The following is a 27972-nucleotide window of genomic DNA, read 5'->3' on the forward strand; positions in this document are numbered from 1 at the left end:
TAGCGAAGTACCATAGACTACTTTTAATATATATCTATGAATTTTATTTCTGAACTTCTTTTGAAGGCTAATCAAAGTTTCAGCCAGAAACTTTATCAAAAAGCTGAAGCTGAATATACTTTCTTGATAGAAAAATGTAAAGACCTCGAGAGTGATGGGAAAATAAAAAGGTACAGTACAGCCTATGTCAAAGTAGGAAATACATCCAGTCCATAACTGGTGTAATAGTCCAGGAGTTACTGCGGTCCAGAAATTACTGCCAGACCAGAAATAACAAAATAAAGGTTAAAAATGATTGATTGGTTTATTTTGTTCCGAGAAAAAAGTACATATTCAGAAAAATCATTTTACAAAGCAATATTATATTGTATATATATATATATATATATAAAATAAACTGTTCTCTAGAATGCTTGGATATTGCAACAAACGGCTGGGAAGTCTTTGACTCAAGCAGCCACTTTCAGCTATGTTGAAAAAAAGTAAATTAAACATGAAAGAAGCGTGATTGTGAGCAGTGAGGTATCCCTGTCCCCGTGCTGATTGTGCGACCAGGCATGAAGAAAGCAAACAGATCCAATGTGGTACAAAGTTGATAAAAATGAAACATCAGTTTACAGTAGTTGCTTCAATGAAAGCAATTTGAGTCAGCTGAAAGGTTTCACTAGAATGTTGACAAATATGCAATATTGCATAGTATCACGTTAAACAGATACCCATTAAGAAATATATATAATGTGTAATGCCATCACCATTAGCATAATTAATACAATAGCATAACTTTTCCAAAAAAAACTTAATCAAATGTTTGGCAACCCTGATAACTTCTTGACCGCTGCACCGACATATTTGCATGAATGTACCAAGGATATATTGAAAGTTTTGTGGTACAATTTTATGCTTAATAATAGCACCGGTAATCATTTTATTTCGTGTTGTTAAGAAATAATAGTCTTATTTTTTGTGTCTTATTGAGTCTATTTTTTCTGCCTCATTAGCTCAGTGGTTAAGAGCCTGACTCAAGATCAAGCGGTGCTAGTTTGGTTTTTGGTGTGGGTGCTTGAGCAATACATATATTTAAGGACTGCTCTCCATTCAGCTGCACTAAGTACATGGAATATGGGAATAATTCCCTGGCAACAGCACTTCAACGACTATCGAAACCTTCACTCCGTCAAACGCGATGACTGTCCTTGCATCAATGGTTTTTTGGTTTAAAGCTTGCAGACTTGATGACCAGTTCGGTCCTTCTGCCACTCCCATCATCGTCAGCAAACATTAAAACAACCTAGTTCACATTGTAATCTTGTATTGTTTTTTCCACATGTGCTGTTGATGCAAATAAAAGAACTTCTCTCTCTCTTCTTTGACAAGTATGTGAAACTGCCTGGAATAACCTATCAGAGACTTTGTCAGTCTGAGGATAGAGATTCAAAACCAACCATGAAGCAAATCAGCAAAGTGTAAATCACATATATACTACATGTGACATGTCATAGCCTACACATGACCACAGCAGGCAGCTAGAAGAAGCAAACGCACTCATTTTTTGATAGCCTATACTGTTAAATGCCTTGTTCAATAATCATGGTCATGAACACTTACATAGTTGATCCAGAAACATGTGCCGTATTTATGATTGTTGTCCAAAATGTCAACTGTTGCGCTTGCACCCTCCGGCATTTCTTTGTTTCCTTGCATCTAATTGCCGTTGTGAAATCTGTGTTTGTTAGGAATTTGAAATGCTGGCTAGAATTTGAGCGTTTCCTTAGAATTTGTACCACTTATTAGCCTAGGGTTCGATATACATATATAGTTATATAAAACAATGAAAACTATCAATACTACAAAAAAGTGCTCAATGCTAAGCAAAAAAGCAAAGCAGAGCAAATTAAATCAAATATAGTTATTACTATCTGAAGCCTTTCCTTCTGATGATCTGTTAGGTGAAACAATTTGTAAAGGCTTCAGATAGTAATAACTATATTTGATTTATATAGTTATATACGTAGTTTTACGTTTCAGCGTTGTGCATCTGCCACATGCTGCACTGCTTGAAGCATTGTGATCACACTGAGCTTCCTTTAAATCAACCGCTTAGTGTTAAACAAACGTCAGTATGGTTTTTGTCAGTCAATTGGGTGATGGGTTGTTTTAGTCAGTTCACATTGGATTCTTTTCTTGGAAGTTCGGTGTCAGTTTAGTTGTGGGTATAGTTTCATTTTTATGTGTTGAATCGGTTCAATTCATTCTATTTGTAATCAAGGCATTATTTGGCTGCAACATTTTCGATCGGGTTGCTCGTTTCTTTCCTTGCAATAAATTCTTACTTGCAGAGAACCAAGGTATCTTTTCAAGATCATCCCCACAACCAAGTTGGTACTCGGGATATTGCTGACGTCAGAAGCATGCCTATTTTGGCTGTTTTCGTGATTAATTACATTGTATCAGCAATTTATTGATCACAAAGTTTGTTTCTTTTGCAAAAAAATAGAAGAATTACATATATATACTATCACGTCAAACTCAACAAAAATTAACTAAGAAAGTTATTTAACCAATAAATTAAACTTAATTTTACTTGCAGTTAATAATTTGATGAAACTAGAAATCTTTCTCACAAACTAAAAAGTTATTATATATGATATATTTGACCAATATATTAAACTTAGCTTTACATGCACTTAATAATTTCTGGAAACTAGAAATATTTTTCATCTTTTACTATTGCTTCTGGACTATATTATATGCAAATATCTTGATGGTTATATTTAGTAGCCTACCCACAAGTATAGAGCATTTTTGTCACACATTTAACACAGTGATCGCATTGTTGTACATGGTATTTGCATGCACCAAGCAAATTGACACTTGAGGCTTTGCCTCTCGTTTTCATTTTTCCACACTCAGTCAGTGGAGAGAGAAATTAGATCATGACTAAAGCTTGCACACTGCAGAGGTGGCAGGTTACAAGGCAAGGGGTGGTTACTCGGGGTCTGCTACTATTCGGTGAGTCCGATTCGATGAGTTCCTAACCTCGAACCCCTAACCCTAAAACGGCAATGATAATTAGGCTACGGTACCCGATAATATAAAAAAAATTGAAAAAATCCCACGTTAGGGGATCGGACTCACCGAAACGGGCCATTCCGGGTTACTCGAGGCAGGGACAAAAAATTGACATAAAAAGTCAGTAGGGAAGCTTATTTTTAATGCAAAATTTGGCCAGACGTTTATTTTACCCATGGTACAGTAGAACTGGGATAACTCGTCTTCGGAAAACTCGTCAGTTTGCCTAAGTCGTCAATGATTGCCAGGTCCCGGCAGAAAGCCTATCTTTTGTACACAATCAAGTTCAGTTAAGTGGTCATCGCATAATTCGTCAATTCGATTATGTCGTCAAGTTGTTTTCTTCCCCTGGGACGTAAAATTCGTTTAAGTTGTCATCCACCCAAATGCTGACGTGGCATTTACAGACTCTTTCGAGAAGAAATTACTGCGCTAAGACGTGTGCACGCACACACTCTATCGGGCCAGACGCACATGCATGGAGTATGTTGGTCTGGTCGATTGTGGGTGTGCGCGCACGTGCGTGGTTCATTTGCGACAATATACTGTTTCGTGTACCGTAAACAAAAGTTGCAGCAATGCAGGATGTCGAAGATTAAATTCTTTTCTCCCTTTCCTCTTTGTCTCACTTTACCACTATCGCATTTAATTAGGTCGCGGAGCACCATGAAATTAATACGAAGCGAAACAATGGCAAAATTTAGCTGTTTGCATTGGTCGTCAGTTCGCTTAAGTCGTCACTTTTTCTGTTCCCCCTGGGGTGACGAGTTATGCAAGTTCTACTGTAGTAACAATGCACTAAGTCTTCATCAAAGCAAAATTGTAAATTCATTGCCCCCTAACCACCAGTGTACCACTGGGTTTTAGTTTTCAAACTTTTTAATGCTGATTTTCTGTAGATGTTTAGCAGAAGCTTACAACAATCGTGGTCAAATCAAATATCTCCGTGTAGATTTCAGCGAAGCGATTGAAGATTACAATGAGGCATTACTTCATGCTGATGGAATGGAAGCAATATTATATAATAGAGGACTTATTCATTATCGATTAGGTAATCTTTTTCATCCATAAAACCAGGCAAATCTAGCCTACAACTGGAAGTAAGATAATATCACAATACAAGAATGAGATATTGTGATTGAACAAAACTGTTTGGATGTCATAACCCAATCTAACATGAAGGGGTTTGTGTTGAAATAAAAATTAGTTTTGTTTTGAACATCACTTCCATTACTTTTCAACAGTTTCTCAGTAATCTTCATACTCCCAGCGAACAGCATCTCATTGCACCAACACATCGCATCATAGGTTAATGTTATTTATCATACCGGTAGCTTGTTAAACATATATACAAATTAGAAATCTCAGGATAGAACGAAAAAGTTCACAATGCTCACCAAGTTGCTAGAAATGGTTGTCGAGTGGTAAGCCCCTCACTGGCCTTATTTTTAACAAGATGAAAACAGACTTGCGACATCAACCACTGCTTTGAATTTATGTTTAATGTTGGAAGCTTTTATCTAATTTAACGTGGAAAGTATCCGCTCACACATTTTTGGCCTAACTTTAAAATAATATGTGTTTCATTTTTTCTTGTCTTTAACCGCACTGCAGTATATATATTATATAACTTTGTAAATTTTATTTTGCATGTTATTTGCTCTGAGGATGCGCATTGTCATGGTGCGCAAAACGTCAGTGAAGCAATAAATCAATCTGTTTGTTGTTGAAAGTTGAACTTTACTTTCACTTTCATCAGATGAACGTTGCAACCAGTGCTAGAAACGATAATTGTCCTGATGAGCACCCAAGCTTTTCAGTATTCAAGTATCCATCTGATGCTTAGACAGTGGGTGTGCACTAGGGTGCATCATCTGCCCCTCATTTTTTTGTTTGGTTTTCTGCAGTGGATTAAAATGTTCCTTTTTATGATTGTTGAAGATGTGCAACTTTTCAAAAGAATTCATTAACATCTAGGGGTACCACAATTGGATTAAGTTATGTCATTTTTTGTTATTTTGGGGTCATTTCATGGCTACTGGTACGGTTGTGGAAGCATATGTCGCAGATTTCTATGAAATTTCATATGTAGAATCTGCGTGCAATTCTGAGAAAAGTAATACCAATTTTACCAAAATGGGTCCAGTACTTTTTGAGATATCGGCGTTTGAAATTTGGCCCTTTTTGTAATCGCTCATGCGTAAAAATTAGCTGCAAATTTTGTTTGACCTATTATGAAGGTGTTTCAAATGGTAACTTGAAAATTCCAATGCATATGAGTTATCCAAAGTAAGGAGATTCTGAAAAGATATATTTTTTGTTTGTTTTTATATCACTACAGGCCACCAAGTGGATAGTTTCACACATGACTATTAGTGATCAGTCATGCATGACGAAACTTTGATCGCTTATAGCAAAAAACGCTCTACTTCGATTTTTCTGCAACTTGGCTTAAATGAAAGGTAATCTTCTTCGCTTTTTAGCTTCCAAATATGAAGTGGGATATTTGAGAAGAAATGAGGTAGTTTGCTGCAGTAAGTGAACCATGTATTTTTGAAAGTGAAGGAAAGATGGGTAGCACAGTTTAAACAACTGACTGAGGGCTGACGTTAAAACCAATTCCGTGACCGGTTACAACGTCTTATACAACGTTACATTGGGATTCTCATGAATTAAACAAACAAAAACTGTATGGGTTCCAGAAGCTCCTGCCAAAACGCACCATTTTGGCCTTAATGTGCAAAATTTTGACAAACCGATCTTCATATCTAGTTGTCTCTTTTTAAACTCCTGATACAACTCATTTAGTGTCACCAAAACCAATCTTCCAAAACCTCAACCACGTCAACAAAGGGCTTTTCCTCAAGAGATTATTGATTCTGTGTTGAAGTTCTATGAAGATGATGAATTCAGTATAGGTTGCTTCCAGGTCAAAAGGATAAAGTGTCTGTGGGCAAAAAATGCTATCGACAAAAAAGATTGGTTTTGGTGACACTAAATGAGTTTTATTAGGAGTTTAAAAAGAGACAACCAGATAGGAAGATTGGTTTGTCAAAATTTTGCACATTAAGGCCAAAATGGTGCGTATTGACAGGAGCTTCCAGAACCCATCCAGTTTGTGTTTGTCTAATTCATGAGAATCCCAAGAACTTACTGATAGAGGCGGGAAACGTGGCAGAATATTACAGACTTGCTTTCTTTAATGGTCTGTGGTATTACCTCAAGAGAATGCATGTTTTGCAAGTGTGACCAATGTCCATCTTCAGAAGTTTTGAGAAGCCACCTTTACTCGCTGTTTGAGGATCATGATGAAGACATCACTTTTAAACAGTGGACGACAGTTGATAGAGCAGAAATTGTTACGATGATCACGAGTGTTTCAGATTTCATAGAAACCTTGATTGAGAAGCTGGTCTAACTTCTTCCACATAGTTATGTGTCCAAAGCACAATCAAATTATTACAAGTCCAGAAAAGAAAATTTGTAAGAAGGTGAAGTTTTGATTGAAATGGACTTTTCAGAGCATTATTCCTTTCATGTGCAAAATGAAATCCTGGGCTTTTACTGGATACACGCCCAAGCAACCGTGCATCCAGTACTTTGCTGTTACAAAAACACCGACTCTAACATGGTTGAACACTTATCCCTTTGCTTTCTATCAGACAGACGTGCAAATGGTGTATTACATTCAAATTGCAAAGTTTAAACGTCTTGTCAAATTTATCTTGTCATGCTATGGCTGGTACTGGTTTTTAGCACTGTGCCAAGTCAATGCACCAACAAACGACTTGCGCTTTATTGAAGTCTTACACCAGTCAAAGTCTTACACCAATACACCAATGAAGTCTTACACCATTGAAGTCTTACACTCAACAAAGAAGAAGACAAGCTGGTAGCAGAGGTAGCGCTCAAGGAATTCATGCTACACACATGGTACTTGTCTGGGGAACTTGCTCCCTTTGCCCTTTTCAACACCAAGACACTGCCAACTGAGAAAGCAGCAATGTCAAGAGCAATACTAAAGAAAATGAAAAGTTTCAGATAGCCATTAAAAAGATTTGTAGAAGGTATTGGAAAACCAAGGTTGATTCCAGTGTTGCCAGCCACCAAGTTGGCTGATCTAATCAATGAAGATTCCTGGTTCCTTTTTGCAGCAATAAAGCTTGGCCATTGTACAAGTTTCATGGATGAAGATGTTCTTCAGTGAGACAGTTGTCCTCCATATGCAGCTTGCTGCACAGCTGTAAGGCAGGATGCAGCTGAACGGGGCGTCAAGCTTGGATGCGACTATCTTTCATCGTCAAAGTCTAAACAGAGATTCCAAACTGTTCTGCAGACTGTTGAAGGCAGCTATCGGCAGTGTCCGAATTTACGGAAGAAGGAAATGAACAACAACGTTCAATGGATACTGCATATTTAGTTGAGCAGGAAACTTGTGCCTTTTCTAACTGTGTTATTTCAATTCGGAAAATACAGAATTTTGCAAATTCGGCAAAACCATGTGCATTTATTGGTGTTTTGTGACCGAAACAGTGAATGTTACAGTTTAGAGAGAAAAACCCTAAAACGAATGATTTAATGCTTTTGGACTAACTGTACATATGTGTACCACAGACATGCCATCTAAAACTAGGCTTTTTGCATTATTCGCTCGATGTCTATATGTCAAAAATTCATTCGCGATGTGGTACCCCTAGATCCAAATCATTTCGCATAAAACTTCACAGGTGTGTTTACTTTGATAAAAGAAACACTTCTGACAACTGCAAAACAAAATTTAAACGAAAAAGGGCAGATGATGCACCCTAGTGTGCACAAGTATTCATGTCAAAACGTAGAATTGATAAAAGCAACAAATCCTTAGCTTAAATCCAGTGCGTATAATATACAAAAACTTTAGTTTCAAATACTCACTAGTATGCCATCTGTTGCTATTCGGCGAGTTCCCTATTCGGCGACAGCCTTTTTCGGCGAGTTCCCTATTTGGCGATTTTTTGAAAATCCATTGACGCCTTCTGTAAATCCAACGATTGAATATTACATATTCAATATTCAGACATTGAATCAATGTAAATACGAATTGTTACGCTAATTGGGTTCTTTGAATAAATCGAATGGCTTTTGTAAATGTTTCTCAGGTACAACCTACACTCTCAGGTACAACAGTACATCCACCTTCTTTGCGTCATGTTTATGCCATTCGTCATGTCATTCATTTTTTAAATAAGCTATGTGTTGATTTTATATGATACCGTATTTCAAATATATTTTACATAAAAACGACCTTTTTCACAAAACGATGCTGTAACTCAAAACAGTCAAATAATTTTCAGTCCTCGAAATTAGCGGCGGCACACGGCAATTGCCGTGGTAAATGCCGCCGCAAACGTCATAATGGCCATTCTGCTACGGCAATAAAAATGCCGTCGCAAAATAAATCAGCATTTAATTCGGACAAAAATTGTTCAAAATTTTTTCCTGTTCGATTTACTCGCAGCGTGAGTTTAATCAGCAGAAACATCGCACCAAGACCTCACCTCGGACTATTTTACTTGCTGTGAGCACTCACGCAGTCTTCGAAATTAGGATATTTTTACTTCGCAAAAACGCTGACGAGGCCAAACGGCAAAAGTTGAAATTGCCTCGGCAATTGCTGTGAACGTTTATTTGTACCAAAACAATTAATTTGTACCGAAAAAATTGTACCAAAACATGTAAAACAAGAAGAGAAAAAAAATATTCGAATAGTCTATCACGACCGCACTGTTTGATTTGTTGTGATGTAATACAGTAATACCAAAAGTAGCGATAAAGCGAACAACGCGATACGCACGCTGTTACGGTGATTCGCGTTAAATAAGTCACAGGGGGGGAGGAAGTAAGTTAACTTTGGGTTGGTTCAACGTTCGAGTCAGCACAAATCGATTTAATTTTGCCAGTGGATTATAATGCGTAACAACAATGCCCAATAAGAAATTTATGTTTGTTTTACATTAATTCGACATCTAGCGACGTTGAACTATCATAAAATAACGTTGATTGCTCAATCAGGTACTGGTAACAAATCAATAGCTCCCTGCGAGAAGATTGCCTCAATTTACGTATACACTCACATATTTTCGGCACAATTAGGATACTGCGAGCAACACAAAGTCTGTTGGATAAAGAACTAGTCAGAGTCGAAATCATCGGAGGATGAGGTTGTCGCGTCGTCACTGAAATACTTGAAGACGCAAAACTGCCCTTTCATGAACGCGATGCCATATCATCGGAAGCATTACTTTTCTTTACTGCCAAAGAACCATTTATTCGATGAAAGAGTAACTTTTGCATAACAATTAAGCCAGTATTTGTAAGGTTGCAAACTTTTTACAGTTCACAAGAGCATTGTCAGCGCATAAAATACAGTAGCTTGCGTAATACTCTGGGCTACCGCCGTGTGACACGATGAAGTGCATGAAATTTCGTTTGATTAAAGCATACGGCAGTTGCCGCCGCAATTCAAGGTTTGTTGATTTGGCGACGGCAATGTTTTTGCCGTCGTAGATGGAAGCTAATTTCGAGGGCTGAATTTTAGATGTCACTACAACTTTTAAATGTAATGTAAAGGCAATTACATCGTTTTAATGTCGCCAGACGTTGAAAACGTGTACAAAAGGGAACTTTTGCTCACCAGGTACAAGTTGAACCCAATTCAAATAACCCAATTAGCCTAACAAGTTCGTATTTACATTGATTCAATTTCTGAATATTGAATAATATTCAATCGTTGGATTTTCAAAAAATCGCTGAATAGGTAACTCGCTGAAACGGGCCATTCCGCTCTGGGAACATGACAGCAAAACACAACTTGCTTTTATATTGTACAAGTTAAATAAAGCAGATTTGACACCTGGTTGATTTGCAGGGCGATACACAACTGCCATCCAAGATTTCACCGCATCATTGAAAATAAACCCAAACTTTCAGGACTCGATTCAAGGTTTAAAAGTGGCACACTTGGAACACAATCAAAAAGGAAATCGCTTTGATTGACGTATTGCAGGAAAATTTCACAAGTTTTGTACTTCAAATCTTATTTCATGTTATTACAGAACTCGGAATTAAACTATTTGTTAATTTCAAATGCCTTGCTAAAGACTTTTTAGTTGATTTTATGATGAGTATCGTATATTGCTTGTTCATTGCGATAGACTACATTTTATAAATTCAATAATTTTTAAATCACTGATTTTAGATATCTCAAGTTGTTGATTGAAATTAGGCTATTTGCCAGGGATCTTCATTGCATTGAACAATAATAATTGTTCTGCATTGTGTATTGTATCATAAAACAAAATAGCATAAATGTTCAATCGCAGTATCCCATTCACGTTTGCTATATGTACCGGTACTGTATGATACAAGTTTGTGTTTTTTTGTGCTACAATACAGCTATCTACTGTATTTAGCAAACTGGCTGATTCTTGCGCTTACGTTTTCATAAGTTTCTTGCATTCAACCAGTGTAATATTCCAATTTTTATCAGTCAACACATGGATATGATTTAAATACGTTTGTAGTAAGTCTATTGGTTTGTAGTACGAACTATATACATGTTCTAATGTTCTTTGTCGTTGAAACGATTTGTGCAATATGCACTACAGTACAAAAGCCTATACTTTTCAGAACTGTACATTTTCATTGTTCACTTTTGGAAGATTGAAATACATTTTTGAGAAATGAAGATTACGTTTCACTGACGATTACGTTCAACTCTCGAAGTTGGTTTTCATCAAATGATTTTAGTTTGTCTTATCACATATATATATAAATTTTATTTTGTAACAGTGGTGTTTAAACGTAGAGTGTGTTTTCACAACGTTAAATTGCAACGTTGACTACTTAATTTTACCGGGGATTTGGCACTTTGACTGCCTCTTGTAATCATGTCTATGTAATATTGATTGATATATAACAATAATATGAATGTGCTTTTGAGATTACATACTGTTGTTTTACAGAAGCACCCTTGATCGTTCAAATCTTGTTCAAATTAATTTTTAAGATATGCCATGAGGTCAGTGTCTTTTATTAATCACCTGTTAGTTAAGTTGCGTGGAAAGGTGACGCACAACTGCATTGCACTGGGAGACATCGACGATGATTCTTGCAATGAGCTTTTGGTTGCTACGTCAGGTGATCCTAAGATGTTCCTTGCAGTGGATAAAACTTCTTCAAATGTTAAAAATGTTTTGTACTTGATATCAAATCTTTACTTAACTTACATTTTTATTAGCACACGACTTAACATATTTACTTATAGCTTTGGTAGAGAGATACTTTTTGAATACCACAGACATATAATTGATAACAGGTTAACAGCTTTATAAGATTGAAATGCATAATTCAAAAAATAATACATAAAATAAAATAGCTACATAACTTCAAACGTTTTTGGCAAAACTTTCTGCCCTCGTCAGGAAAATACCTTAATTCATCTAAACAAAAACAAATATTCGTGAAATGTTAATTATAATAAATGACTGAAAAATAAAACTGCACTGACCTGCGTACATTTCGTACAACCAACAACTCACGGACAAACACAAAAGGTGGTAACAAGCTGTCATAAACTATGCGGGAGTGTGGTCATGTGACAAGATAGTGAGCGGAACAACATAAAGACTATTTATATATATAATACTATTTACTTGTTTCTAGCGATCCAAGAGGGGAAGTCTTGGAAACACTTCAGTTGGGTAACAATAAACTTTTCATGTTTTTGAAGGTGGGTATGTGCAAATCTTTAAAGGACAGTCCTTAAATCCGTGGTGGGAATTAAATGGAATGGGTGACGTTTCCTGTGTGAGCGTTGGTGATATTTGCAATCAAAGAAGAGATTCTATACTTGTTTTTACAAGGGATGGCCATTGTTCTATAATTGATATTTTTTCAAACACATCAAGGTACACCTTTCAGTCTTCATCTTTTCTCGCACTAATATTGTCGTAAAAATTCTTGACCACCGCTTACACAAGCCGTTTGCCTTTAAACCTTAATTGTATGAAAACAACTTGAAACATTTCTAAAGTAGCTTTTCATTTAACGACACTGTGCCATTTTTTTGTTACACCGTTTAAAAGTTAAACAGGGCAACAAAAAACTTTGCAAAAAACATAACATATTTAAACTTTAAATATTGCATGCTTTGTAAGTTCAAACATATTCGCTCATTCATTAAAGATGCAGAGGTAGCATGTAAAATTGACCATGCTCTTGTACATTTTTAAATAATGTACCGCATTTATTTTCAGTGCGCCAACTCACAACTTGAGATCGTCAGTTTTGATTGGAAACATTGATAGTGTGCTAATTGGAGATATCGACAATGATGGAAAACTAGAACTTGTTGTTTGCCATTCTGACGCTGCTGTAACAGCATATAGGTAGCCAACTGGTCGTATGTATGATGCTGCCAACTTGAGATGGAACTGATTAAATCACTCACTGCTTGTACAATACCAAGCTGTAATGACATTTAAAATTTTATTATTTTTTTTTTCAATTTTTCGATGAGGTACCAAATTGTTTGCCTGTCGAGTCTCTATCTTCTGATAGGCTTCTCTGCCTCTATTAATTGTTATCATATGCTCTGTTGAACTTCATATTCTCTTGTCAAAGCTTCTGCTCATGTAGCTCTATCTATTCTACAGCTTCTCAACCACGTTAATAAGGAGATCAAATACTTGATTAAAACTTTAAGACTTTGGCCCACAACTGTTTTCAGTATTCACCTGGCCTGGCACATTTGTAACAGGTTTGTTGTTTTCTAAAGGTGGAGTGATAAGAATAAAGGGTTTGATCTTCTACAGCGCTGGAAGCTACATCATCTCGCTGGAAACGCAACTCTCCATGTCAGTAAGGAAGGCCAGCGGCCGTTGCTGACAGTTTCACAGCCGGGCTGTTCATACGCTGTTCTTATGGTGATTCATAATTTTGTTGTTGAATATAATAATTTTCGATTGTTTGCTATCATGACAGTTGCAACCCGTCGCTGCTTACGACTTGATAGTGCTATCACACTTGTTGATTTTGATTTATGTACTATTTTATTATAGCTAAATGAAGATATTAAAAGCGATGAAGATGACTCTTCTGATTATGACAATGTTGACTACACCCAATTATCAAGGTAAGAGAATCGACTTTCACTTTATGTAATTACTGAACAAGTAAAACCGACTGGTTGTACCATCTACACTTGTTGGTGGAATTAAATTTATGGTTGTGGAAACATTTTGTTGACTTTATAAATGCATCCATTTGATTCTGTAATTAATGAAAGTTCAGCATTTACATTGTCGGCTACTTCAAAAGAGAAACATTGCTATGCTTACATCTTCTGGTTGGTTTTTCTTAACTTTCGGAATAAGGCCATCTGCAAACCTTGTTAGCTGTATGCTTGCGAACGTATGGTTCCTCAGCTGGATTTATCATGATTTAGTCCAGTCAAATTAGGTTTTGACCCAGAAAAAAATAGTACAAAGCTGAAATTTTGCCACAAGCATCAGTGCATGGTCTGAAACAAAATATCAAAAATCCGCAAAAATCCACCTTGGGCAAAACAAATTATGGCAATTTTGAAAAAACAAGGAAATTTATAAAAAAAATTATCAAAAATGACCGAATGGCAACATAGGCATGTGACATATCCACTATTTTTTACTGCTAATCCTGTTTCATTGATTCTAGGTTTCTCTTTCAATAAGATTGTTTTGAATAAGAGTAAGTTGAGTAATATTCTATTTGAGGTTTGATCTGTTAAATGTATACTGGAACTGCCAAGATTACGTCGCTAGAAGCTACAGGATCATCGTCTTGTCTTAGAATCACTGCAGTTACTGCTTCACTTGTCGCAACAAGGTACATCTTTAGACCAAAGCCACTTCACCTACAGTATAAAAAATTATTGTAAAGCACACGTCTTGAAGTTGTGCTTGTGCTTTTAAACCAGTTAAAACTTGTAAGTAGGCCTATGCCGTAATTTATAGAGAGTGCTCAAAAATGTTATTATATAGGCCTAACTATACACTACTTGAAATCTTTTCTTTTATGCAGGCTGTGATATGGCAGGCGCAATAAAGCAGAATGAGAAATGCATCATCTGTTTTCAAGGATTTGAGGAAGAGTGCCAAGAATATGGAAAACGGCAGCAAGTTGGAGATAAGGGTAAAAGGACCATGTTACATTTCGCTCATCTCCGCTGTGATGACAGAATGGTCGAAGAATTAGAGATAGAAACCGGTGTTCTTGTGCATGATAAATGCCGTCGAAACTACACTGACAGGAAAAGGATTAGAAGAATGACTGCATCTGATGAAGGAGGAACTTCCAAGAAATGGAGACGATCGCATACGTCTGGTTTTGATTGGAAGCGTGATTGCTTCTTTGGAAAAAGTGCTAACTACGATCGGAAGCATCCAGATCGTAACACTCAAGTTCATGAGGTAACAACTATTCCTTTTCGAAAGAGAATCCTTGAAGCATGTGAAAAGCGATCTGACCCATGGGCAGCAGAAGTTCAAATTCGCCTACATGATTGTTTAGATTTGGTTGCAGTAGAAGCCATTTACCATAATAATTGTCAGTTGAAGTTTTCTTGTGGAAAATCACCAGATGCAGCTTTTCAGTCACCTTCAGGTCGTCCAACTGATGTTGTAATGGTTGAGCACTTCAACGCTTTGTGTAACTGGCTTGAAAATTATGGGGATTCAGAACTATACACATTGGCAGAATTACGTGACAAAATGATTGAACTGGCGGGAAGCTCCAATGTGTATTCGGTTAAAAGACTCAAACAAAAATTTGAAGTACACTTCGGTAATCACATTTATTTTGCTGAGCTGGATGGAAAGGAAAATGTTGTTTGTTTTCGCAACATGGCCAATTACATCTTGCACCGTTCCTGGTATTCCGAGCAAAAGGAGAATATTGAAGATGGTGCAAGAAGAATTGTTAAAGCAGCTGCCAAATTAATTCGAGCACAACTTCAGAATACCACATATTATGCAGACATGTATCCAAGTGATGATGACATTCAGAACACTGAAAAGGGCTTGAAGCTACTTCCACCTCTGCTATTACTTACGCTGCAGGCCCTGGTTCCTAATGTCAAACAACAGATCAGTATAGGTCAGTGTATCATAAAAGCTGCAAAACCACGGTCATTTTTACCTCCTGTACTGTTTGGACTTGGTGTGGAGGCGGATCATATGTTTGGCTCCAGGTGGCTCATTGACGAACTCTTCAGACTGGGATTCTCCGTATCGTACAGTGAAGTTAACCGTTTCAAGCAAGCAGTTGTTCAAAGTGAGAACATTGAACAGCTATTACCTGAGGCATTTCCAGGAAGCTTCTCTCAGTGGGTGGCAGATAATGTTGACCATAATCTTGCTACGATTGATGGCTGCGGTTCCTTCCATGGAATGGGAGTCATGGTCATTTCAACTCCCACAAAAAATAGTACCGGCAGTGTGACCAGCCAAAAACCCATTAAAAGATTAACGACTGTCGGATCTAAGGATCTTACTGTAAATAAAGGAATTCCTATTAAATTTTACCAAGCCGGCTTGAAACCTGCTCTTTCCAGTTGTGTCATAAAACCAGCAGTGGAGCTTCAGATACCGTATACACTGACAGGGAAAGTGATCTCTGAAGATATTTGGCACTCCATTGCTGTGTTCGATGATTTGTCCCCAAGAAGACCATGTTGGTCTGGATTCATGCAGAGTTTGTCAGCCGGGAGTGACTTTTATAAATCTGAACCACTCTTCCTACCTCTCATTGACCTTAAGTCAACCGATGGAACGTGTATATATTCCACATTATCATTTGTCGAGGATCAAGCAAAGAAGTTGAATATAATAACACCATGTATCACGTTTGACCAACCATTGTGGGTAAAGGCAGTTGAAATTGTCCTTTCGAAAAACATGAATATTCTTTGCCGTCTTGGAGGTTTCCACACAGTAATGAGTTTTTTGGGTAGCGTTGGCAAACCGATGTCTATCTGGATCAGGTCTGTCTGAACTTTTGGAAACATGCTACGGCACTAATTCAGTCATTCAAATGATGAGTGGAAGAGCAGTTGCAAGAGCTCTTCGAGGGTACATACTTGTTGAATCTGCTTTAATGACTCAACTTCTACAAGCGATTGTTCCACAAAGCGTCAAAGATACTGATAATAATTTACAAACGGCATATTTATATGAAGACCCCGCTGCTCGGTGTTTGAAACAAGAAAATACTTCTCAATTTTTGAAATATGAGGACATTGAAATCATACACGAATGTTTGCAAAAACTTATGGAGGGTACGATCAGCATTGATGACGCTATTATGTGCATTGTGCACGTCATTCGACCGCTTGCAAAATGGAATTGAACTTTACAAGCAATATTTGTCAAATGTTTCGCGCACAGCTAAACTGTGGTTGCAATATTTGCAGTACATTTCCGTTTTGAAATTGTTTATTAGAGCAGAAAGAACTGGCGACTGGAACATGCACCTTGTAGCTACTACACAAATGATAAATCTGTTTGCAGCGACAGGCCACAGCAATTATGCCAAATCTAGTCGACTGTATCTACAACTAATGCACGATCTTCCTAAAAGTCATCCATGGCTGTACAATCAATTCATAGCTCATGGACATCATACTGTTAGAAGGTCTGACAAATTTTGGTGTGGCATCTCCACAGACCTTGCGATAGAACAGATCTTGATGAGAACCCTAAAAAGCCGAGGTGGACTGACACGGGGACGTGGATTTACAGAAGCGGTTAGGATTTTATGGATCTATAGTATGCACCGGTGTGCTGGAATCCATCATTCCATGAGCGATTTCACTGAACTGCACGTGGCCACCAGTGAACAACACGCCGAAATGGGAGTCAGCAGAATTAAACGTGATTCTGAAGACATTAGCAAAATGATCACGTGGTTACAGAATCACAACCCATTCGATGCCACTGACCCGGCTCTACGATCCTTGTCATCTGCACAAGCATCAGATGAGAAAGACGGCATTAATTGCGACATTGTGGAAGACGTTGGAATCATGATGCAGAAGAAAATGGACAACAAGTCTTACACGGAAATGTCCTTTAAGCGAGCTGACCAAGTAATGACTCTGGAGAATCTTCGAAAAGGAACAAAAATTGCAGATGACACCATACACATAGATCCGATGCTGCTATTTTCCAGATTGTTGATTCAAGTTGAAAGGATTGACAATATTAAGTCCCTTTTTGCTTATGAGTTAGCTCCTATACCAACTTCTCTGTTCAAGGATGACATGATGAGAAAAGGAAAGAAATCATCACTTGCCTCCGTTCTAAAAGAGGGTGTGCCACCAGTGGAGCTTTCCGAGATAACAGATGCCAAATTTGTTATAGATGGAGGCGCATTATTGCATCGTGTCTATTGGAAAGCAGCTTCTTCATACAAGGAAGTTGTAAGTCAGTATGTGGGATATATGAAAAATAATTATGGAGGGGGTTCTACTGTTGTCTTTGATGGATACGCAGCTTCAACGAAGGATCACGAGCACAGCTGTAGAGAAGGTGGACGAACAGCTGCTTACACAAAGATTGCAGAACATCTCATCGTTCCAGATAACCAGCAGGCTTTTCTAAAAAATGACTCAAACAAGACTCAGTTCATAGCAATGTTGATGAAAGGTCTGGAACAAGATGGTCATGATGTGTACCAAAGTGATAATGATGCAGACACCATGATAGCGAAACAAGCATTAACACTCTCTACTGCCGGACATAACACAGTAGTTGTTTCAGATGACACTGACATTCTTGTATTGCTCATTCACCACTGGGATGTGCAGGATATACTACATGATATATATTTTTTCTCACACGCAACAAAAAAGTCGAAGGTTGGTTTACAGATGTTCCGAATTCGTGACATTGCGGAAAGCATAGGTCAACAAATAGTAAAAAACATCTTATTTCTGCATGCATGGAGCGGTTGTGACACCACCTCGGCTACATTTGGACATGGCAAAGTGGCACTCCTGAAACATCTAAAAAGTAAAGAGGAAATCAGATCAATAAGCCAGCTTTTCTATTCAACAAACGCTAACGTAGAAGAAATTTCAACTGCAGGTCAGAAGTTGTTTGTCTTAATGTATGGTGGTAAGGACGAGAAACTCTGTGAGCTACGATACAATCGCTACATGTCTGCAGTCGCATCTTCAACTGTTGGTGTTCGTCCAGAGAAGTTACCGCCAACAGAATGTGCTGCCAAGTATCATGCACAGCGGGTGCATCTACAGGTCTTGCAATGGAGGCATCCTATCCCTGCTACGGTCATCAATCCTGAAAACTGGGGGTGGAAGATTGTATGTGGAAAATACTTTCCTATCATGACGGACATGGAACCAGCACCTCCAGAGTTGTTGAACATTATTAGGTGTAAATGCAAGAAAGGGTGCAATGCAGCATGTTCCTGCAAGAGGAATGGACTGAAGTGTGTTTCAGCCTGTACCTTTTGCACAGGAATGTGTAAAAATGTTGAGCCTCTTTCACTTGAATCAGAAGAATGCGAAAACACTACTACTCGTGTTGAAATACACAGAAATATATTTGATATCTTTAATGTGTAAGACGAAAATATTTGCTGGCCTATTAGTTTAATGCAGGGGTCACCAAACTACGGCCCGCGGGCCGAACCGGCCTGCGAACTGATTTCATCTGGCCCGCCACGTGCTGCGGAAACAACAGCTGCACTACAACTGTTAAGGTAAAAAGTTACCAAATTTTTTGTAAAGGACTAACGTTGCTGTTTATCATTAGGCCACCACAAATGGGGACAGCCTAGGCCAAATTTGGAAAGATGTAATGTTTTTTCAAGAGCACGATGCCCTGTAGTGTATCGCAGCAGGGGATAACTTTTCCAGCAACCTTTCGATTTTCATCACAACTTTGCTATTCCACCGCTGACTTTGTTATTTATTGTACTCAATTCAAGTCAATGGAGATTCTAAATAGTTGTATATCTTTTCGCAATTTGCATCCGGCCCGCAGTTGTTAATCTCGCAACAATCCGGCCCTCAGAGAAAAAAGTTTGGTAACCCCTGGTTTAATGTATAGGCTTTTTATGTTGAAAGGACCATAACTCGTTGAAATAACTTCATTTTGACCTAAATTTATCCGTATTGTATTTGCCTCATCATTAGCTTCAATTTCATATATCACTTGCCTATATTGTCATTCAGTCATTTTTGATAATTTTTTTTATAAATTTCGATTTTTTAAAAATTCCATAACTTTTTTTGCCCAAGGTGGATTTTTGCGGATTTTTGATATTTTGTTTCAGACCATGCACTGATGCTTGTGGCAAAATTTTAGCTTTGTACTATTTTTTTCCGGGTTTTCCAGTTTTTTTGGTTAATTTGACTGGACTATTAGGATCGAACATTCATATGTTGTGGTAATATGGTCTTGTTGTCTGTGACATGCTTTGTTGTCTTCAATGCATTAAAACCTACTTTTTGCTGTTAGCATTTTAGACTTTTTTCTAAGAATGGAATTGTTTGGGGCAAAATGATTATAAATTATATAAAAATTTTAAACCTTTGTTGTCACTTAAATATTATATGTAGAATTTTATACGTAGTCTACACAAGTTTGGCAAAAAAAGTGTTTTTATTAATCTCGTCTGTGTCTTTTCCAAGAGTGTGCTCATTGTGAACAGCCTACACTACCTTTTTTGCAGTTTATCAAGGCTGCAAAACCCTGATATTTTATGCAAAGTTTTGGGAAATATTACAAAAACTGGCGTTGAAACCTCCGGATACTTTGCATTGTGCACTCTAGATGGCACTTTGAAGCTGATTGAAGAAAATAAGATTTTATGGTCAGTTCAGGTAAGTAAGTTTTGGTTTTATTTCTTGAGCTGGGCTATTCATTTCGCTGCATCCGTTTTTTTATACTGTGTATATATGTAAATTTTCAAGGTTAAAACTTTAAAAAATTGTGCTCATGTACTTACAACAAGTTTAATTATGATGATATTGTTGTGTTCTTAAAAGTATTTTTCTAATCCCAGGTGTCGTGTAACAAGCATCAACTTTAAGGCTTTACTATATATAATTAGCTAGAAACTCATGTTACATCACCATGACCATTGACCAGTGTCTTAATTTTACTTTAGTATTCTACAATTGTGACTAAAATTTCAATAAAATAACAAAACAATTTTGTGTCATCACTACTCACTAGAGATGTGAGGTCGTTTTTTTGTGCTCGTTTTTTCAAAAAAAAGCTGTTACAAAAAAACGAATTGTTTTTTGCTCTAACAATCTGTCTAAAAATGAAATGTTATACAACGTTTGTACTTTTGCTTCTCTGAAATGGTTGTTCTGAAATAATCAAGACATTGATAAGTTTAAAGTTTATTAAATTTAAATTGAAAGAACTTAAATTTGTTAATGTAGTGTGGTACTGTCTACATTTTTATCGATAAGTTAACCTATATTAGTCGACTGGACTGTGGAAGTGGATTCACCAATTAGACTTTAAAGAACATCATAATATTTCATGTAGTGCTCATAGCAGGCTATATGCAATGAAAAAAATGACAGGAATAAAATAAATAAATAAACTAAAAAAAGAAATTAAGACAAGTAACAAAGGAGGTTGACTGTTAACATGGTCAGTTGGTCACCAGTTGGGACCGAGCAGTCCTCATCCTCATGATCTCATTATTGGTAGCACTTGAAGTTGGGTGGTTTTTTGGTACCATTTGCTGAGCATGCGGCCACACTTCTGGACTTACAGCTAACTTAGTTAAAACTGCAGCAAACTAGTAATATAAGAAGTTATTCAACAGGCAACAGCTATAATTCAACACTTTCTTTTATAGTTCTTTGTTATGATACAGTAAATTACAACAGTTGCTACTTCAAAAAATGTATAAAACGATTGGAAATAGTATAAAAAAAGAAAAAAAAATGAATAAACAAAAAAAAACGATTAAAACATATTTTTAACCATCCCTAGTCATCACCGATTTAAACACATGCAAAACGCTCCAATGCGCCACCTATTTACACCTGTAAAAACAGCTTGTGACATTATTCGAAGTCATAAAGATCACTTTTTATTTTGCACCAATTTCGACCACATCATGAAATTACAATTTTATACTAGGCTACCTATCAGTAGTCACAGATAGGATTAGGAATGACCTGTTTCAGAGAATACGATTGGGAGACATCTCAATTCGGAGACAGCCTTTTTCGCAGAAAACCAATTCGGTGGTGTCTTGAAAATCTAGCAACGGTTCTGTTTATCTAGAAAATTTGTAGGGATCATGTAGGTAGGCGTTCTTTTTTTGTTTACTTTTCAATACCCATGCAAAGCCCATGTAAACGAGACAGTTGATGTTGCAGTCCTAGGTAGAATTATCTTTTGTAAGTATTATATATATGGATTGGATATGAAACACTGTTTGAGTACTGTTTTTTTCTCTGAGACTCATTTTGCGACTTTGCGTAGAGGCTTTATTTGATTAACCTCTATTATGAGCTAATTCTTTTGAATAAACAAATGCCGCAGTGGGATGTTAGAAGTTTCCGAAAAAGGCGTACTCCGAATTATAATATCTCCGAATTGGCGTCTCCAAATAGTGGCATACCGGTAACAGGTGCAACACAATGAGACAGCTGGCGTCTTAGCAAATCATTCCTTGTTAAATCAATACCGGTACCACAAGAGGCCTGATTTGTTTGCTGGGTTGAAGCAGCGAAGTGCTCGAGTCAGCTGATTCCAGTTATTTTGATGTGACTCTTGCACTCTTAGTGTCTTGTTGCTGAGACACAACCCCGTGCTCTGGAGCAGCATCGAACCGATGTCCTTGCGAGTGTCGCGACAGCATTTGTACCGTTCAGTCATACACTATACAATTTACTAATAGCATAAAAATATTCCTCCAAGGTTGATCATCAATTATTTGCCATGAACAAGCTGGATGTGCTCGGAGACGGCCGCGAAGAAGTAATCGTGTGCGCATGGGACGGGATGACGTACATCGTGGACCATGACCACAACGTGGTGCGGTACCACTTCCAAGATAATGTCCAGGCATGTGCAATTGTGCATTTTGAACAGGCAATGTATTGGAGCTCGCTTATGTATTTATTGCCTGCGGACTGCGATAATGGAGATGGGTACTTTTATGTTGATTGTTTCAAAGGTAATGGTTGACTCACATATGACACATGAGTGGATTTACTCAATATAGGGAATTGTATTGTTCATTATTATTCATTATTAATAATGTATTAATGTTTATAGAGCGCTGGAAGCGCTTTACAAAGCAAACAGTGTCGGTAACTATCAGTGTTACTACTCTCTTTTTACGATATTCAGTTAATTATGTTAATTATGAAAACACATAAATTAACTGAACTTTTTTCTTTTCTGTTATCGTCTACCATCCTACGTAAGTCCTGAGAGAAGAGTTGTGTTGGTTCAAAAAGATTAGTTTTACCTCTGTGATAAGAATTATATTTTGTTGGCAGGCATTTCACGCAGGGAAATATTCGATCGACGAAAAAAACAATGTACCATGTTTAGTATACGTCGATTTCTACAACAAGCTTACACTCTATTATGACGTCAAGTTGCCTTTTCTGCGATCTACTGACCTTGTTACTTTAGCCGATTCCGATGACTATTTCGGAGAGGAATTCAGAAAGCAAGGTTTCACGACAATGGAGGTAATGAGCAAATATTCTAAAATTGTCGAGTTTAAGTTCAATAATTACAAACTCGAAAATACCTGCGACAATAGTTATATCCACAGTTAAGTGTGATTTGACCAAGCGAAAATAGTAGGGCTGTTTATCAATGAAAAAGCATGAACGGGTCCATGTGGTAGAACTTGAAATGATAATATGACGGGATTGTGATAACCTATTTGCATATACGTGATAATCATCATCAACCAATTTCGGTTATACAGGCCATGATTCTCATGTTGAGAGTGTGGCCTGTCGATGTAAATGTTTAATATCTAGTTCTAGTCTAGTCCCTTCGACGACTAAGCCACCAGGTTTCTTCAGTCGATTTGGAACTTGATAGATACAGCACATAACTAATCTTCAAGATGATGTTTCAAAAGAGTATTATCCGAGGGTGATCTTTCCTTTGTTAAATCCAACTCGTGTAAACCTATGTTGGTTTTGCACTTGCAGGTTATGACAAAATTCATTGTAAGAAATTTATCCTTGGGCTTGTAATAATTCTTTGAGAGCTTAACCCTGGCTGTTTCGCATACTTGTAGAATGTAGATGCTTTCAACCACTCGTCATCGTCGTGTGAGCGACGATGCCCAGTCACGAGAAAGCCGAGAACCACTGACGTAGGCCCAGTCACCGAGATTGTCAGAATAATGTTTCCACTTCTTGTTAAAGTGTTTTTGAAAATCAACCCTCTTCTGGATATGTTTTTGTAGGAAAAGGGAAAATTTCTACGAAGCTGTCTTGATGGTTCGTATGCAAACTAAGCATTTGAAAAAAAGAGAACGTGGTTATTTGAAGCAAACTGAGTATTGTACCACAAAGCCTCACAAGGAAAGTGAATGATCAGGAAAATACCATTTACGAAATGGTTGCCGGAATTCTCCAATAGAAGTCTTCACAGCGGAGAACTTTGAAGAAGCTTAGACGCTTCATTTCACCGTGTTTGCGAAAGTGTTTGAAGTGGATGCAATCAAAATCCATCGACTTTCATTAGAGATTCTACCAAGAGAAACAATCGGTGCTGTTCAAAGCGATCTCAATTACATTCATTCTGTGGTGATATCGCCAGCAAATAAGTAGCTAGCCGCCTTTAATAGTCGCATTAAGTACGGTATTCAATGTCTCCTTCTGCAGAGACATTCTATCTTCAATGTTGCGATGTTTTTCTTTGTGTTTGTGCAATATGTTGTCATCTATTGTACATGTTCTGTGTTTCAACACAATAATCTACACTGATAAAGCATCAATCATGCAAGGTGGAAGCTGATTTATAGACCGTATGGTCGTTTGTCTTTTCGGATACACTGAGATTGATATATAATTGTTTTCTCGGTTATTATTTTTCAGTATTTATATTTCTCAATCGAGATTGATTGATAACACTGGTCAACACAACTTTTCTTGCATGGAGTTTTTCAATGGATTTAGGGTAATTTTGGGGTGCTGAAACCGAATCTGACCTCAGATTTATATCAGGTTTGTGAGATATGATAACAGCAAATTGTTACTTTTGTCAAAAGTGGAAGATTTGACGTTGCGTTTCACATTGTGCTATATCCAGAAATCCAGGCCATGTAGTACATAAGTAGCTGAAATACACCCACCAACTATAATTTTGATACCAATTTGTTTTCTAAGCAACATTATTAACCATGCAGTAGTAACAAGCTAAAAGGGAGGCTAAAAGTATAACCGACCCCCGTCAACGTTTTGCATGAAACCACAAAGATTTAAACAGGTCTATGGCAATGCTTGTACAGTAACCTTATTTAAGCTGTTTTGGCCTGTCTAACACTAACCTTTCGTTATAGCACTGCATATGTTGGTGTTAAACGCAACGCCAAATCTTCCACTTTTGACAAAAGTAGCAATTTGCTGTTATCATATCTCACAAACCTGACGTGGTAGGATAAATCTGAGGTCAAATTCGGATTCAGCACCCCAAAGTTACCCTAAATCAGTTCTCAAAGCCCATGCAAGAAAAAAAAAAATTTTTTGTTGACCAGTGTAATATATCAATACAGGACTGACACATTTAGTTGTAGCATTGTAACATATTTAGTTATCTTATTGGTATTTTTAGTGATGTTGAATGATTTAAAGCAAGGGTCTCAAACTCAAATTGCTCTGAGAGCCAAATGAACACTTGTACATTAACCCAAGGCCGCAATACACAATAAGAAGGCAATAAACAAAATAACACAGTTAAAACGCTATAGAAAAGGTAGTAAGCACACGCCAAGAACGTCAGATCGCAAATGAAACGACGGACTCTAGCAATCAACTTTTCAAAGCACGGACAAGCTAAATCCTTTAAGAACTGGCTTCGGCAAATGCCAAGGTTACTATTGCGATAAGGACACAGTAAATGTTAGTAAATGTAATGTAACAATACGAGTTTCTCGCGCGCAATGACATGGCTGGACCAGTAAACGACATCTGGGCGAAACCCTCTTGGGTGAGACCATGTGGGCGATGATAGCGGCGTCTGCTACTATTCGGCTAGTCCGTTTCGGTTAGTTCCCTATTTGGCTACAGTCCGATTCGGCTAGTTCCCTATTCGGCTACAGTTTTGAATTGTATTTTGTATTTTATTCCACAATATCGTTTCTGGGGGATGTTTCCGGTGTCATAAATATGATTTAAGATCTCAGTGGTTAGGTCTAAACCCCACTCATCTAACCTCTTTACCAAAATTGTATTACCAAAATTGTACCACTCATCTAAAGCTTCGATAATTTCAACTATAAAAGAAACGATATTGTGGAATAAAATACAACATTTTCTAAATAAACAGAAGGCGTCGTTGGATTTGGAATTTTGTAGTAGTTGAGGATTCTAATATATTCTAAGTTTGCATACAGACGGTGACATAAGATACATGTCGATTTTATGTGAGCAAACATTTCAATTTAATAGTTCAAACATTTTGCGCTAAATTTCATTTCAATTTATTTGTCGGAATGCAAAAGAAACGATATTGTGGAATAAAATACAATTCAAAACTGTAGCCGAATAGGGAACTAGCCGAATCGGACCAGCCGAAACCGGCCATTCCGATGGTAGCGAAAGTTTAGCCATTCGGGATGGTGGTGACCTACATAATTTATCTAGTTGCTTTACGGCATCACGGCTTATCGTGAAGCTTTTATCGTTAACGTTCAGTAGCAGAGGACACAGCTTGTTGTACTAACCACACGCAAATCAGTAGCTACTTCTGCAGTAAATGATTTTATTTTAACTACCCACGTTAAAATTATGACGTCAACTACTGAATGTCAACTGATATTTTTTTAATTCGAATGCTCTAGTCTAGACGCTGCGTAAGCGCATCAGCAGTTTACAGAACATGTTGTGACGGACAGTCATTACATTTTAAGACTTGAAGTCACACGGAATCAGAACTTTTTTTGTTTGTTTGTTTGTTTGTTTTATTATCTTTATCCTGCATTGCGGGAAAGCGGACTTGAGCGCTATGCATCGGTGTACCCCTTCCGAGGTACACCTGACCCACGCTGCAGCCGACGGCAATGTCTGTTTCCGGTTGTCTACTCTACTTATGACTTAAATTTGGTACTACCCATTACTCGAAATCGATCACTGGGTAGAGGCAATTATCGTAAAGTTTCTTGCCCAGAGAAACAACAGCAAGTGCGGGTGGCTGGAGTCGAAGTGGTGGTGGCCGGATGATTCTGCTGCCTGTCGCTTGTACCGAAAAATGTTTCAACAGAATGCACCATCAGCATCGGTATTGCGACTGACAAGTTTCGATAACGGTTAGGGAGCGTTTATAACTGACATCAACCACTGTTTGGCCCTTCCTCTTTGGAGGTCTTCGTTTGTCTCTTTTCTGAGGAGTTTCTCTTCACGATAAACCGTGACTCCCCAAAGCAACTAGATAAATTATATAGATCACCACCGTCTTTTCGCTACCGTCGCCCAGATGGTCTCGCCCAAGAGGGTTTCGCCCAGATGTCGTGTACCGTGGCTGGACAGTAGTGCTAAAAAGTTTTGTGAAGTTTGATAGGCATCTTCAGATTGTTTGAGCAATTTTACAGTGCATTTTATCTTTATAAATTTATAAAAATATGTAGCCTACTGTGATTGTTACTTATTTCAAAGTTTATAAATGCATCGCGGGCCGCAATGTCCGCGATGCATTTTGAAAGTCTTCATGGGCTGCGTGTTTGAGACCCTTGAATTAAAGATACTTTTGTTTCCATTAAGTTAAGATTGTTTTTTTCACCTGATGTGCAAATTTTGTGAGAATCTGCCAGCACTGGTGTGGGTATCTGGGTTGCCAAATTAACAGTTGTCTTGTCAAATTCAACAAATCTGTCAGTTGTTCGCCTGTTAGGCAACTAAAACAACGGTTTGCCTGTATTTAAATTTTGAAAATCTGTTTATTATGTTTATTTCCAGGCTTGGCAATAGTTTCTATGAGCAAGTTTTGAATATTTTTTTAAATGTTGGTAAGGACAACGAAATCGCTCACAAGATAGGGTCATATCTAAATATCCTGTTTTTTTTTTGGCAGAATTTAGCAAATTTACTAGAGAGAAAAGTAGAAATAATTTTAAAACACTGGTCGGCAGTTGTTTGAACATGTAGTTGACAGTTTTTTGGATATGAATACTGTTTTGGCAGTAATTTAATCTGTTTTCTTGCAAACCTCATCGTGGTTGGTGTTAGTAGCCGAGCGGCTTTATGTAATGTTGGCCATAGTTTGTACGTGGTCTTTGAAGTGAAACGACTCAATGGAATTCATTGTTTTACTTTTGTCCAATATTACTAGCTTATTTTTCATGCTTTTCAGAACTATCTGAATACCTCACTAAGGGTGAAACAACTATTAAAGTCACAGAACAGTAGTCATTGTGATTTAATTTACTTCATTAGTACAATTGCGTCAGCAGAGTTTTGCTATAAAATTTACTTTGTTTGCTGAAAGATGGCTTATTATGGACAACAACAAGTAATATTATGAACTAGGTTATACAATATTACCTTTTGGATAGCCCACATTTCTTACAACTTTCTGAATACTTCTCCAGCATTACAGTACTTACGACTAAATCACTTGTCAATTATCACCT

The 27972-nt window shown here is 37.4% G+C and overlaps 2 protein-coding genes across 3 annotated transcripts in view; both read left to right on the forward strand.

Moving 5' to 3' along the window:
- On the forward strand, window positions 1–24084 carry LOC145769873 (KICSTOR complex protein ITFG2-like). Of its 2 annotated transcripts, XR_014289108.1 has the most exons (11): window positions 1–170; window positions 3969–4120; window positions 9977–11247; window positions 11840–12017; window positions 12366–12497; window positions 12887–13034; window positions 13170–13243; window positions 19846–19996; window positions 22068–22326; window positions 22655–22852; window positions 23590–24084. XR_014289108.1 is itself a non-coding variant. In XM_082581415.1 (10 exons), the coding sequence occupies exons 2-10, from the start codon at window positions 11124–11126 to the stop codon at window positions 23638–23640; spliced, it is 1203 nt and encodes a 400-aa protein (XP_082437541.1). In that variant the 5' UTR covers window positions 3503–4120; window positions 9977–11123; the 3' UTR covers window positions 23641–24084. The 2 variants fall into 2 exon arrangements, 1 of the variants encoding a protein (XP_082437541.1); XM_082581415.1 differs by lacking the exon at window positions 1–170 and having other exon boundaries at window positions 3503–4120; window positions 22068–22214.
- The window catches only part of LOC145769874 (peflin-like), a 7649-nt gene continuing 3752 nt past the window's right edge, over window positions 24076–27972 (forward strand). The window contains exon 1 of the mRNA XM_082581416.1: window positions 24076–27851. Within this exon, the coding sequence (XP_082437542.1) occupies window positions 27828–27851 (24 nt within the window). The 5' untranslated portion in view covers window positions 24076–27827. The remainder of the gene's footprint in view (window positions 27852–27972) is intronic.

Source organism: Aplidium turbinatum, chromosome 5 (assembly GCF_918807975.1).
Source record: "Aplidium turbinatum chromosome 5, kaAplTurb1.1, whole genome shotgun sequence".
NCBI classification, from domain to species: domain Eukaryota; kingdom Metazoa; phylum Chordata; class Ascidiacea; order Aplousobranchia; family Polyclinidae; genus Aplidium; species Aplidium turbinatum.

What these genes read in the sequence shown, in the direction of transcription:
- LOC145769873 (XM_082581415.1), top strand. Translation starts at nt 11,124, where the DNA reads ATGAGGTCAGTGTCTTTTATTAATCACCTGTTAGTTAAGTTGCGTGGA. An exon ending in GCTTTTGGTTGCTACGTCAG is followed by an intron (nt 11,248 to 11,839) that starts GTGATCCTAAGA and finishes ATGTTTTTGAAG; the next exon opens with GTGGGTATGTGCAAATCTTT. An exon ending in ACTTCCAAGATAATGTCCAG is followed by an intron (nt 22,215 to 22,654) that starts GCATGTGCAATT and finishes TTTTGTTGGCAG; the next exon opens with GCATTTCACGCAGGGAAATA.